At 49.3% G+C, this 13,827-nt stretch overlaps 2 protein-coding genes across 2 annotated transcripts; one reads left to right on the forward strand and one right to left on the reverse strand.

Annotated features, from left to right (window-relative positions):
- Positions 1-746: 746 nt before the first annotated feature.
- Positions 747-1,739, forward strand: TADA2B (transcriptional adaptor 2B; the record flags this gene model as incomplete). Its single annotated transcript, XM_010154983.1, has 1 exon — positions 747-1,739. A coding segment is annotated over one exon (993 nt), but the record flags the coding sequence as incomplete, so codon positions are not given.
- A 6,090-nt stretch (positions 1,740-7,829) lies between these two features.
- On the reverse strand, positions 7,830-12,337 carry GRPEL1 (GrpE-like 1, mitochondrial (E. coli); the record flags this gene model as incomplete). Its single annotated transcript, XM_010154995.1, has 3 exons — positions 7,830-8,239; positions 10,555-10,636; positions 12,169-12,337. Coding segments are annotated over 3 exons (598 nt in total), but the record flags the coding sequence as incomplete, so codon positions are not given.
- Between the last annotated feature and the right edge of the window lie 1,490 nt (positions 12,338-13,827).

Consider the following 13,827-nt stretch of genomic DNA (forward strand, 5'->3'; position numbering starts at 1 on the left):
TGCCGGGACCTGGCGTTCCCGCTCGTGCCTTCCCCGAGCCCGGCCTGCCTAGCCGTCCTGTCGCCTCCGCGTAGCGCCTCGTCTTCTCCCTCGGCACCTCCCAGCGCTAAACCCGCCGCCTGCCTTCCGCGCCAGGCGGGCTTTCCAAAAAGCAGCAGTAAAAAGAGTCATAATTGGGTCGTTAACTGTTACGTGAGGATGTTTTGCTTCGCTAAACACGAAGACTTTTACAAAACGCTGAAGTTCACCACCACCGTAGCTCATTTTAGTTCTTCAGTAGTCCTGCCTGGTCTTCGTTTCTGCCTTGCTCCGCACGTGCTTCAGCAGCCCCGCACCAGCCAGCAAAATCCGAGCGACGCGGTGTGCGCAGTGCTGGCGTGGGGCTTGGAAAGCTTTCCCGGGGGTGGGAAGCGGACCTTTTAGGAGAGCGACGGACGCTCGGGAACCACTGCCTGGAGCCATCCCATCTCTCGCTGCTGTCGCTGTAGCTAGAGGATCTGACGCGGCGTGCCCCGGTGATTTTGCCGGTGGTGTTTCCGGGGCTTACGTCCCACTCGTAAACTCCTGCCCGGACCCTGAAAGGGAGGTCTGCTGGCAGCATGGCTAATCTCAGTGCTGCGAGAAAGGTTTGGTGTCGGTCGGCTTTTAACGAGCAGGGAAGAAGTAGTCGTGCCCTTACCCGAGTGCCCGTTACGCTGGAGGGGCTCTGGGAATCGTTTCATCACTCCTCCTTATTTTCCGTTTAGGAGGACATGGCCGCTCACGTGGGAGCATCCCGAACGCCTCAGGAGGTGATGGAACACTACGTGAGCATGTATATCCACGGCAACCTGGGGAAGGCCTGCATCCCTGACACTATTCCCAACAGGGTAACGGATCACACGTGTCCCAGCGGTGGCCCGCTTTCTCCTAGCTTGACCACGCCGCTCCCGCCGCTGGACATATCGGTGGCGGAACAGCAGCAGCTGGGATACATGCCTCTCCGGGATGACTACGAGATTGAATACGATCAGGACGCGGAGACTCTGATCAGCGGCCTTTCGGTGAACTACGACGACGACGACGTGGAAATAGAATTGAAGAGAGCTCACGTAGACATGTACGTGAGGAAGCTCAAGGAGAGGCAGCGGCGGAAGAACATTGCGCGAGACTATAACCTGGTGCCAGCCTTCCTGGGGAAGGACAGAAAGGAGAAGGAGAAAGCGCCCAAGCGAAAGATCACGAAAGAAGAGAAGGAGCTGAGGCTGAAACTGAGGCCTCTGTACCAGTTCATGTCTTGTAAGGAGTTTGAGGACTTCTTTGAGAACATGCACAAGGAGAGGATACTCCGAGCCAAGATTCGGGAGCTGCAGCGGTACCGTCGAAACGGAATCACCAAAATGGAAGAGTCGGCGGAATACGAGGCAGCCAGGCATAAACGGGAAAAGAGGAAGGAGAACAAAAACCTCGCTAGTTCCAAGCGAGGGAAGGAGGACGGTAAAGAAGGTGAATTTGCTGCTATTGAAAACCTGCCTGGCTTTGAACTCTTGTCGGACAGGGAAAAGGTGCTCTGCAGCTCTCTGAATCTGAGTCCTGCGCGTTACGTGACTGTAAAAACTATCATCATTAAAGACCATCTCCAAAAAAGACAAGGAATTCCTTCAAAGAGTCGCCTTCCCAGTTACTTAGATAAGGTACTGAAGAAAAGGATTTTAAACTTTCTAACGGAAAGCGGTTGGATATCCAGGGATGCGTCATGAAACTCAGCTGATCTGGAAAGACCCAGCAGAGGCCCACCGCAGCCTCAAGGACTCCGTCGTGTTTTCCCTTCCCTCCCCAGAGATACACAGATTATGTCACTTAAAAACAGAAGCCAATGCATAAAGCCCCACGGTATTCGCGATCCGTGGTTCAAAGGGACCTCTGCTTTGGATCGTGGGAAATACGTAACGGTGAAACTGCTACGTCGGATTTCACTGCTTTTGGTACATTTACAGGGACAGATTTCTCCCACGTGAAATCGCTGGTGGTCCCAGAGTAGTTACTTCACTCCGTACTATTGGACAGATGAGTATCAGTGTAATCCTTGCTTTTCCTGGAAGGTGGGAGACAGTTTCTTTTGCTGGAAACTTTCTCCTCCCTCTGTTTTTTGGCATCCTGCTGGCAGCAGAGTGAAGCTTTTCAAAAGTCCTGAGCTCGGGAGCGGGGCGAGCGGGGATTTTTGTGACCTCTGCTAAGCTTGCCGGACATTCCCCTCGGTAACTGTAGCCCGGGTGCTGGGAGAGCAGGGTGACAGTTTCTGCCCTTCTGGGATGGGCCGCGGCAGGGAGCGGAAGGAAAGAAACGCGGTGGGTGAGGTGCCTTCAGGTACTTGTGCTGTGGGAAGGGTTCTCCGAGAGCCGCCTTCACGCCCAGCTGATCCAAAACATCAGCGTTGTGGCTGAAATGGGTCCCACTGAGCCTCGGATGTCAGCTGGTGGGTGGCAGGACTCGATGTTAACTGGTCAGCAGTTGCCGGAGTCGCTGTTTCCGGGAGGGCTGGGCTCTGCCGTGAAGTGGCCGGTCTGGGCCAGGAAGGGGGTTTGGGGAAAACAGGCCGCAGGTTGTTCTGCAGCGGCTGGGGGGCTCAGGCATCAGACCTGCAGGTTCCCGGTGCTGGGGAAGCCTGCTCCTCTGAGCCTGCGTGGGCTGAGGAGGGGGAGCCGCCACCGCCTCCTGAATCCATGTGGGAGGGACAGGGAAACGCAGCGAGATTCTCAGATGGAGAGTGGTCGGGAAGTTTGGGGTTTAAAACCAGGAAGCGACCCAGATCAGGTCAGAACGCACGACTAGCACGCTCCGGAAGGACGGAGCTGCGATCGCGCCCGCCTTGAAACGCACGGAACTGAGCGTGCCGAAATGCCTGGCATGGCAGGAGAAGCGCGAGAACGGCGCGCTTGTCGCGGGGCTGCTTGTCACGACTGACCACGGGCTGGGCCGGGCGCTGGCGACGGGCACCGGCAGGCGGGGTTACCGCCTGGCACAGGAACGCCAGGGGGGGCGTGCTGCTCTAGCGAGGGGAAGGGGGGGCTCTAGCGAGGGAAAGGTGAGGTGGGGAAGGACTAGAGAGGGATTCTTGGGCTTGTTTCATCCTTAAGTTCCCATGCTGGCATTTAACCAAATGAATAATAATAACAATTCAAAATGGTGGTTGCCATGAGGAAGATGGCGCAGCGTTACTTGTGCCTGAGCCTCTCTACCGGTCGTGTCCGGAGGGGGAAGCTGTGACCGGAGGCCAGTTGGGCAGGTCTGGAGTGCAGGTGTGCCACAGGGAACTCGTCTGGCTTCGGAACGAGCGCAAGCACCGGAGCGTCATCTTGGTTGGGTGCTTTGGGCTGCAGCCCGTGAGGAGAGCACAGACCTCCAACCAGTGGGAGCTGTGCGAGGTGGCAGAGGTACGCTGACCGGGTTTTGGTTCACGTATCCCATGCTACCAAAACAGCGTTACCAGGGGGTTCAGAGTAAGAGGGGTACAACGCAGAGCCAGCATCCCTGAGGAAGAAAAAACCCAAAACTAGTTTTTGGTAGTGCCTTTTGCTTTTGAGCTTGTGATGTTACGTCCCTTCGAAAGGGGGAAGGGCTGTGTCCTCTTGGATGTAACGCCTTGTTCGGCCTACCCGTACGCGGCTTCTCGTGGAACGCTCGAGAGCAAGCTGTGCCTCCCCGGCAGCAGCGGAACCAACCACAGCGCCGAGCAGCTGTGAGGACTGTGCCCGCGCCGCAGGCGCGTACACACGGGTTCACCAGGCATCAGCCCGGGGTTCCTCTCCCCGGCCTGCGGAAAGGAAGCTCGGCCTTTCTTTCTAGTATTCTAGTTGTGCGGTTTGGTTCTTCCTGGAACCTGTTCCCTCAACGCCGTAATGTGCCGTTTCTGATCGTGCTCTGGAGCTTCGGCTGCACGGAGCTGGGAGTCTAAAGGATAGTATTTTTACTCCAATCTGTGCTTATTTTTTTTTTCCCTTTCTACACTTTTGGCACATCTGAGTCTAACTGAAGCAATAGTCTAAAGCCCATCTGAACAGTAACTTAAAAAACCCCGATAAATCTAGGCACCAATGAGTCATTTAAATGTAGAATGAATTCTGCATTTACACTTTGTAGTTTCTTAACTCCTCAGCCCCTCCAGGACGTTTCTTTGGTGCTAGGCGTAACTTATTGAACATCAAAATGAATGTAAAATAAAGTATTTTTAATGTATGAAATATGGATATCAATATTTATTTTATACTTGCAAGCAAATTCAAGGTGGTAAATGTTTGCTTTAGCAAATACCAGTCCCTTGGAAAGGGCTTCCCTAGAAGCAATGTCTCGTGGTCAGCCATGCTTTTAATTGAGGTGACTTGCACTAGAGGATGCTGCTGTGCCATATTTTCACATGGAACTGATCTAGTCTTAAGCATTCCTTTGTAAGGAGCTGCTGGTTGGTTGGGCTTTTTACGCTGAGATGCGGTTATGTTAATGCAGCGACTTACTGGAGCTGCGCTGTTTCTGTTCGGTGGTGAAAGGGCTGAGAAAAAACACAGCAAAGAGCTCTTCAAAACTTGTATCTTGTGCTGATCGGGAAGCGCTTCCTGTGCTGTACCAGTAACCTAGCCTCCATGTTGCTAATGAAAAGGTGTTTTATATGCTTCACGCTCTTGACTTTTCTAATTAAAGATATCACCAGTGACAGTCCCTGGCCTAACAGCGTTGATGGAAGCCTGTGGAGAGAGCGGCGCTGATCCGACAGCGGCACCAGTCAGCCCGCGTGTCCTACGGTACCCTTTGCTCTCAAGGTGACAAAGGAGCGTTCATCTCCACCCTGCGTGTACTGCCCGCTGCGGAGGGGCTCGCTGCGGCATGCGCTGGATCCAGACCCTCCCGCCTTATGTTCGCTGCCGTCCCAGCCAGCATGAACAGTGTCAGCAGGTTGGCATCAGTCTCTGACCACGGGCCGCTTTGTGAATCACGCAGACATAGCACTGACGTTTTTCTCTCATGCAGCAGCTGCATCAACTGTCTTTGCCACCACCACGGACTTTGTTAGCCTTCTGGCTTACTCTCTCTTCTTGCAGAACATTTGGCGTGTGCCCCAGTTGCTCTTAAGCCATGACACATAAAATACTGTGAAGGAGGATCCCTGGTGAGCGTGTTCAGCTCACCGGCGCCTTCCTTAAAGGGAATGTAGCACTCACTCGGGTGGTGTCCTGGCGGAGCTGCGCCAGGCACACGACTGCCTGTCCTGAAATTGTGTAAAGCCCAACTGATGTCATGCACACTCAGCATTTGATGAGGTTTTTGCATGGTATATCGGTAAATAAACTTGTATTAAAGTTTCTTTCCATTACAGTGATTTAATGGCAGCATAGCTTGCGGAATGAGGAAAGTGGCTGAAGTCTTTGCAGTAACAACACAGGGAGATGCAGTTCAGCTGAACGGTGATGGGTGGAGGAAGAGGTCTTCGTGAAACGGCAAAACTGGGGGTAGCTTTGCTGGCTGCTCTTAAGCTGGAATTTCAGAACCGCCTCCCTCCCTTCCTTGCCTTCTTCAGTGCCGCTTACTGTTGCGTGGCAGAGCGCACGGGTGGTTTGAGCTCGCAGTGCAGAGAGCAGCTTCCCATGCTGAAAGCTGCTCTGGAAGGGCAGGCCAAGGAAAAGGAACCCTTAAATGAGACAGTTATCAGCCTTAAAGGTACTAGTTTGAGACTTGTGCTGAACATTTAACAGTAACTTGTGTTTAAGAACACCTTCAATGAAATAGCCCAGAAAAGACAAGTTGTGTGAGATACTGGGAAGCTCATTAACAAAATCTTAATCTGCTGGGCAGAAGCTGTCCCTTTGTTTTAACTGTCCTACTGGAAAAAGTTCAGTGCTAACAAAGTGATTAGATCCAGTTTAGATACACGGGGGTTGGGAGGGAGCAGAACGACACGTGACAGTTCTTGAAAGAATCTCAGGATGGTTTGGGTTGGAAGGGACCTTAAAGACCATCTAGTTCCAACCCCCCTGCCATGGGCAGGGACACCTTCCACTAGACCAGGTTGCTCAAAGCCTCATCCAGCCTGGCCTTGAACACTTCCAGGGATGGGGCATCCACAGCTTCTCTGGGCAACCTGTTCCAGTGCCTCACCACCCTCTCCGGGAAGAACTTCTTCCTGAAGGTACCCAAGTCAATCCCAGTCCCTTTATGGCCTGTCGGCTGAGCACAGGTTCCAATCAAAGTACAACAAACGCGTTTCTTCAATCCTCCTTCCCACAGCCACCACGTGCTCGGACCCAGATGGAAGGAACTTACTTCCAAATTTAACGTAAGTATATGGAATCCCCTGTAGTTTTACACTCAATCTTTGCGTTTTGATCCCTCTACTTGATTAGTTTAAAAAAATGAACACACTCGTCTTCTCACATGCACCAAAAATTATCCTCCCTCCCCTGCCCAGTCAGAGTACTGGTTTTCTTTCTTAGACTTGAGAAAGAAAGAACGGATCCTTAAACACGGCCAACGCCCAAGCAGTAGTGTGCACTGATGTTGTTGCCAGTTAACGGTCTGATCCCCGTGAGACAGACCAGCACTGGAGAAAACATCTGAAGAACCAGGCGTGACTTCTCCCCAGGAGTGCTCAGTAAGCTGCTGGCCACTCTGCTTCTGCACTGAGAAAAATGAATCCGTACTTGACCGTAAGGTAAGGAGCGCCTTGATCCACCACAGCCAGAAAGAAGGGTGAAAGATTCCCAGGTACGTATTGTTCACCAGGTCCTAACAACGTGCCTACCTTTGCCGTCTCTGTCCTGTGCGTCAGGTGCACGGGCTTTGAGGATAGAGAGGCCAGATCCTTCGTCAGCTGTGTCATCTGGCAAGTTCCGTCCGCCCCTATCCGGCTGAGCGGACAAAGGCAGGACAAAGCGTTTCAGTGAACCCCGTATGGTGTTTCAGCCCCCTTCGGCAGGGCTGAGAGCAGCAGGTTAGACACGGCAAGAGCTGCGCATGGGAGTTGTTCTGGTGCAACTTAAGAGCCAAGAAACGAAGATGAAACCAAGTTCACGTTTTTGTTTGAGCCACTTACGTGCAATTATTTATGTAATTCTAAAAGACAGCGTGTATCAGACTCGGCTACTCGCTTCTTCAGGTGGTGTGGCTGCCAGCAGGGCTGTGGCTACAGTTTGCATAACAAACTGATCGTAAAGCTGGGAAGTTACAAGACTGTCAAAATTGTTTAAACCAATTTATACAGTATTAAATTAAAAATCCAGAGATAGGATAAATTCTGTTGGTTCTTCAATGCCATACAAGTATTGGATGGTTTTCTTGGGTCAGCATTGCTACAGAAAAAAAGGGTTGAACAGTTAGGAAAGATGTCTGCTCTCCATTTATTTACAGGTCAGATTCACAGAGGTTTCGGTTTCAGTTGCTGAGACATTATTTCTGAATAGACAAAAAAAGGGCATTTATGTGTAAAAGCGGACAGGCTCTTGCAGAAAGCAGGTTATTTGTACTACTTCACCCACTTCTGCAATGTTAGGGGCTACAAAACAAAAGGAAGAGTCTGACCCACTATTCGGATTTTCGATCTACACATAAATGTGAGAAAGATTCTTGTGACCGTTTCTATATAATGCACCTTCGGTAGCAACAGTGGCAGAACTGTTACCTAATCCAAATTATCCAAGGGCTTAATGGCTCTTGTATTTCACACTTAAGGAGAGACCTTATGGAACGGTGACCCTGAGGGCCACTAAGCAGGAGAATTTCATCTGTTGCTTCCTTTTCACTGGGAGACCTCGACCAATTCATTTAAACCTCTCGGGGGGCAGGGGAAGGAGGAAAGCACAGGCTAAGGGAAAAACCATCCAGCTGCTTAATAGTTGTATGGCATTTTGAATTCTCAGATGAAGCAGCTAAGCGTCCTTCACGACACCCACCAAGGCAGGCCGCAGCGTACGCCCATGCAGCTTGTAGCCAATCTTGGATACTAATGCAATGGTGCCAGGCTCCTTCCCTTCCATGGGAGCATGGAACAATGCTTCATGTTCATAGGGATCGAACTTGGCTCCGACAGGATTCAGTCTGAGCAGGCCATGTTTTTTAAACACTTTTTGAATCTGTACTTCTGTCATAACAAGACCTTCATATAAGCTCTTCAGGTGAGGATTTTCATCTTTGATTTCTTCTTTCGGAACACTTTCTGTTGCTTTCTCCAAAATGTCTGCAACTTCCAGTAAGTCCTTACAGAAGCTCTGAATCCCTAAAAAGAAAGAAAAGTGAAGGGACTGGGATTAGTCCACTCAGGGAAACAGATGTTAAAAAACCACAACACTACCCCAAACCCTCCAGCAACAATCTGTATTCTCCTAGATTTTTAACACTAAACCCTTGGGGTGAAATGTCCTTCCCAATTTTACTTGATGATCCAGAAGGGTTACAGATACCTTGAAACCCACGCCACCTCCTCTAGCCTATGGAAAAACATCTTTCAGCTTAACACTTGACAAGAGCTAAAGCTACGCCGATGGCCTAACATTAACAGCTGAAATCCCAGGTGAAGTTACCAAAGCCTTCAGATGTCGTAATTTCCTCATGTCTCTCTCCTCCTGGGGTTCACCTAAAGCTCAGAGCAGCATGTTGCCCTATTCCTACCCTTTAATCTGACGTGCAAAATGTATTTGCTAAAAAAAACCAAACAAACAAAAACCCAAAACAAAACAAAAAACCAAAGAGCATGTGGTCGGACTGGTAAGGAGTCGGAGAGGTGAATGGGGATTCTGCTTTGAATGAGAAGTCACACCTCTCCCTCAGAGGGTCAGAAGCCGTGCCTTGTGAAGGCCGAGCAACTCAGTCTGTCCCCTGACGCTGTTCTCCAGCTCAGCCTGAAAGGATCTGGACTGATCTCACTTAAGGGCAAACTGTCTCTCAGAAGCATGAGAAATCATGACGACTCAGCAGAGTAACACATTTCTGCATCAAGGTAAGCCAATGCCAAACTGCCCTGCATTGTGGGAGCCTGCTCTCTTTTTTCTGTAGCTACAGCCAGCCTCTTCTTAACTCTACCTCACACTGCAGATTTCGTCTTCCTTACCAAGAACCGCTGTGCGCATTCCGAGAGGACCAGTCTTTGGTTTAAACGAAAAGAACTATGGAAGCACCTTGCAGGACCTACAGGGATCAGTGAGTTCTCAGGAAAGAGTCACTCTACCAACTGCACAACTCCGTAGCGACTTGAGCTTGTTACAGAAACGTAACTAACGGTGTACAAGTAGTTTCAAAATAAGAACAAATGAATCAAGGTTTTAAATTAAAACTGTGATGAGGGCTGAAGCGTCCCAAACGTAGGTTAACCAGTCCTCTGGTGAGCTGGATCAAACCGAATAACCAAACTCTCCAGAAGGTGGTTTCTTCTGGTTTGGGGTGTTGGGGTATTTATTTTTGTGTAAATTCTCTCTGCAGGTATCTGTGACTGCATCTCTGTGAATTTATGCAAGTCTCAGAAATCAATTTCCTTCAGCAGAAAAAGCAGTCATACACAAATGATAAAACTTAGAATAATGCAGATTTAGTTTTCATGAGAAATTTTATTTGAGCATCTATTTCTGTTGTAGCATCTCTGAGCTCAGACATGACTCAAAGTCCTTCTGCACTAAGTAGCAAAGTAGTGAAACAATGCTTACAGAAAATCAACCTCAGGGTGAAGCATCCAAACACCCGTGACAGCGGTGTAAGAATACTATGTAACCGAGAAACACTTTTTCTTACAGCTTACATTAACTGTCAGAACTTCAAACTTGCGTATTCAGAACTGAACTGCCCAGCTGCGTACAGTGTGCGGCAAAACGAGCAACTGATTTCTAAGCCGGGTGGCAAACGCTCAGATGACACAGCACTCTTCTTCTGCGGTATTTGCATACAATTCCTGTTTTACAGATCTGCGTTTCAGCTCTCGGAAAGCTAAATTAGATGTCAGTAGCCTGGCTCTTGAAGAAAGATGTGTTTCTACAACCCCTGGTAGCCAGTGACTGTACGTTCTCACCACCGAACGCATCCCTTCTGTTGGAAAGCTATGGCCTCCAACGGATCACAGAGTTATTCTGATATAAAAGGCTAAGAAAGAAAAGCCACACAAAAAACCCAAACCAGAGAAACAACAAAAAAACCCCAACACCCAAACTAGAAGGAAAGCTGGTATTCTATGCCCTTGGTTTAGTTCTCTGCAGTCAGTTTTGAGACCAAAGTGCATGAAAAAGGCAGACTTCATGCTGCAAACCTTGAGAAATCTACTCGTGCAGTACACACTGTAGGAAATCAAGTACCAAATTTAAAGGAAGTTGTTGCCTGTAACAGTTTGAGTCTTGCCCTTGTCTAGCGAGGTGACTGAGATTCTGATGCAAAGTGAGGAACCATTCAAACCGCCCTGCCTCAAATACACTTCTTTAACCAAGTAGTCAGAATCACTGGAAAGTACAACCGGTCAAAACTGTGGGCTAGCCAGCTCAATTCTGCAGGCTGCGCGTGTCATGCTAGCATTCCCTGGTCTGATGTGTATATGCAAAAAGAGCCTCCACTGACCGTATAACTTTGCCTCTTCCACCAGCTTCTGGCTTCTTTGCCTCACATTTTCCGCATCTGCCAAGGCACGCTTGTACTTGTCCTGAGGAAGAAAAAGCAGTACAGAAAAGATGTCATTCCTGGTAGCCAGGTAGTTGATGATAATTCAAAACAGCACAATCAGTATAAACCAACATTTTTAGCAGTTACACAGCCTAAACCCACCACCTAAAGAGTAATCTGGAGACAATATGCCAATTATTACAACATCCCTCCTACCAAGGCAGATGTTTGCTTCCCTTCAGTGCAGGCAGAAGCGAGGGAAAGGAAGTAAGATGGGTTTCCAGACTCTCAGTACTTGTCAACAGGTTAGCTGGAAGAAACTTTTAACTCTATGGATATATCACGTTTCATGAACGACAAATTTCTGCTTTTTCTGATGTGAGTTCACAGAAAGCCTTCATCAGTCATAAAGAACTTTGACACCACGGCAAATGAGATCCAACCCAGCCGTGACTTTCAAACCATCTCTTCCCTCTCCATATGTACCACAGACTGTCTTCTGTTTTCACAAACTCTACCACTATGAAGTTTAACTCCTCTGTGGTTAAGTTTTGGGCTGTTCCTAGCAAGATGGCCACCTAGCGGCCGATGTACTGAGAATGAAATTCAAAGAACTTGGCTATTTCCTCAGTGCTTCACCACCTAACCCAGAACACTCCATGCTGGGCTGCCTCTCTCAATATGCCAGTAAAGAATCTCAAAACAGAACAAAAATAGTCAACGAGTTGACTGAAGAACCATGTTAGCAAATGCTGTCAACAGAGATGTTAAGTGACATCTCAGTTTTGTCTTTCAGTGCTTTGGGAAGGGCAACAGAAATGAAACTCAATCCACTTATGATCCATAGGTGCTGCTTCTAGAGAAGGTTCTGGGCTCCCTCTCAAAGTCTCAGGTGCTCTACAAAGGCATTTCATATAAAGCACTCATCCAGAAAAGCAACTCCTTTGTTTAATCCACACCTCTTGGGGCATTCTTCACTCTCTGCTGAAGTCACTCGGGGGAGAGAATGCAAGATACATTAGGCCAGACAGAGGGAACGGGGCAGTTCAGCCTTGCGTTTGACAGGCTCTCCAACAGAGCAGGTTTGAAACTCCCACTTCCCAAGCAGGTAATAAGTACACTATTATACAAAGTTAAGCGTCATTAATCCTGACCTTTGGAAAAGGCAGCAACGCTTTTCAGAAAGCCTGCTCATGGCGCACATAAATAGACGATCAAATCAAAGACACGCTCAAGCCCTTCAATGTGCTTCTAAAAATTTCTCAACTGAGCAAGACCTAAATTAACTGAAGTCAGCAAAACTAGTAAAAAATGTTCAGGCTGAAAGAAGTCCTATTCCCATAAAGAAATTGGAATTAAACTATCTTAAAATCTTCATTTTGGATCAGGGATGCATCTCAGGTCTTGAAGTACATCTACTCTTAAGCAGAATTTGCCAAATTGCAGGTTTTTATTGAACAGCTACAGAGCAGTCACACAACCGTACCCAGACTGCGCACTGAGAACCCAAAATGAATGCTCTTGGGTATGCGCCTTGTAAAGGATGCAACCTGATGACCCCAAGACACTTACCCTAACCTCTTTTAGTTGTTCTTCCAGTTTGGCCTTTTCTTCAGTTAAATTTTTTTCAGTAGAGCTGGGTTCAACCTTCTGTTCATTTTGGCTCTGACTGTGGTCCTCTTCCAAGTTCTGGCCAGTATTTTTCTGTTGTGTCGCTACACAAAGCAGCCGTGGCGAAGTCCTAAGGCAAAAACACGTGGATGATATTAATCAGTTCCTTACTTTGTAAGGTATTAACATTTTCTGGACATATTGGACACTTTAAATGTCAATGTCTATAAAGTTCTCACATTAAACCATAAATTAATATGACCATTCTAGATCTGTGAAATCAGTTTGCAGCACCTTTCATCAGAAGCAGCTGGACTTAGCTCATCTAAACTGCTGCAAAAAATAACTTCACATCGAGACAACCACAGGGCAGTCACCTGTAAGTTACCATTATGTTAAGTTTATACAGTCGTAGCACTTTTAAGGGGAATACAAAATATGAAAATACGTTTTTGGTGGATGAAAAGCTGGACATGAGCCGGCAGTGTGCGCTGGCAGCCCAGAAAGCCAACCGTATCCTGGGCTGAATCAGGAGAAGTGTGGCCAGCGGGTCGAGGGAGGGGATTCTGCCCCTCTACTCTGCTCTTGTGAGACCCCACCTGGAGTGCTGCATCCAGCTGTGGAGCCTACAACATCGGAAGGATATAGAGTGGTTGGAGCAAGTCCAGAGGAGGCCACGAAGATGCTCAGAGGGCTGGAGCCCCTCTGCTGTGGGGACAGGTTAAGAGAGTTGGGCTTGTTCAGCCTGGAGAAGAGAAGCCCCCGGGGAGACCTTATTGCACCCTTCAGTACCTGAAGGGGCTACAAGGAAGCTGGGTGGGTTTTTTTACAAGGACCTGTAGTGACAGGACAAGGGGGAATGGGTTTAAATTGCAAGTGGGGAGGGTTAGATTAGATATCAGGCAGAAGTTCTTCACTGAGAGGCCCAGAGAAGCTGTGGATGCCCCATCCCTGGAAGTGTTCAAGGCCAGGCTGGATGAGGCTTTGAGCAACCTGGTCTAGTGGAAGGGGTCCCTGCCCATGGCAGGGGGGTTGGAACTAGATGGTCTTTAAGGTCCCTTCCAACCCAAACCGTTCTGTGATTCCATGAAATACGAGCCGGTTTTCAGCACAGTACCCTACAGGAAGCAAACCTGGTTTATGTGATGCAATCACCTGCAACAGCCGCCCAGAAGACACACCACCAGTAACAGTGGTTTACCGCCGACTGCTGGAGAGCAACAGGACGCGCCTTCTGTGTCCCTGCTGCATCGCAAATACCACGCCAAGAACGGGCCGGTTTCCACGAAGGTGGCTATTTATCCCTTTCGTTCTCAGCCTGAACCGGCTGAGCTGCCTGAGCAAAGCGGCTCGCGGAGGGGGCGCTGCCGCGATGACAGAAAGCCTCTGACCCCCGCACGCACACCAAGGCTCCGGGTCTGGAGACACTCAGACTCAGGGCCGGGCCCGGAAGGCCCCGCGATGCGTGGCCGGGCCACTCTCCCGTGGACAGTAAGGGGAACCTGGCTAAGGGCATCGGGGGACACGGGGCCGACAGCAGCCCGTCCCGGCTGCAGGGAGGCGCTCCCGGCGTAGAGACGGAGGGCCAGGACTCGGGGGGGCGAAGCACACCAGCGCGGT

This window comes from Eurypyga helias, unplaced genomic scaffold (assembly GCF_000690775.1).
Source record: "Eurypyga helias isolate BGI_N326 unplaced genomic scaffold, ASM69077v1 scaffold29040, whole genome shotgun sequence".
In the NCBI taxonomy this organism is placed as follows: domain Eukaryota; kingdom Metazoa; phylum Chordata; class Aves; order Eurypygiformes; family Eurypygidae; genus Eurypyga; species Eurypyga helias.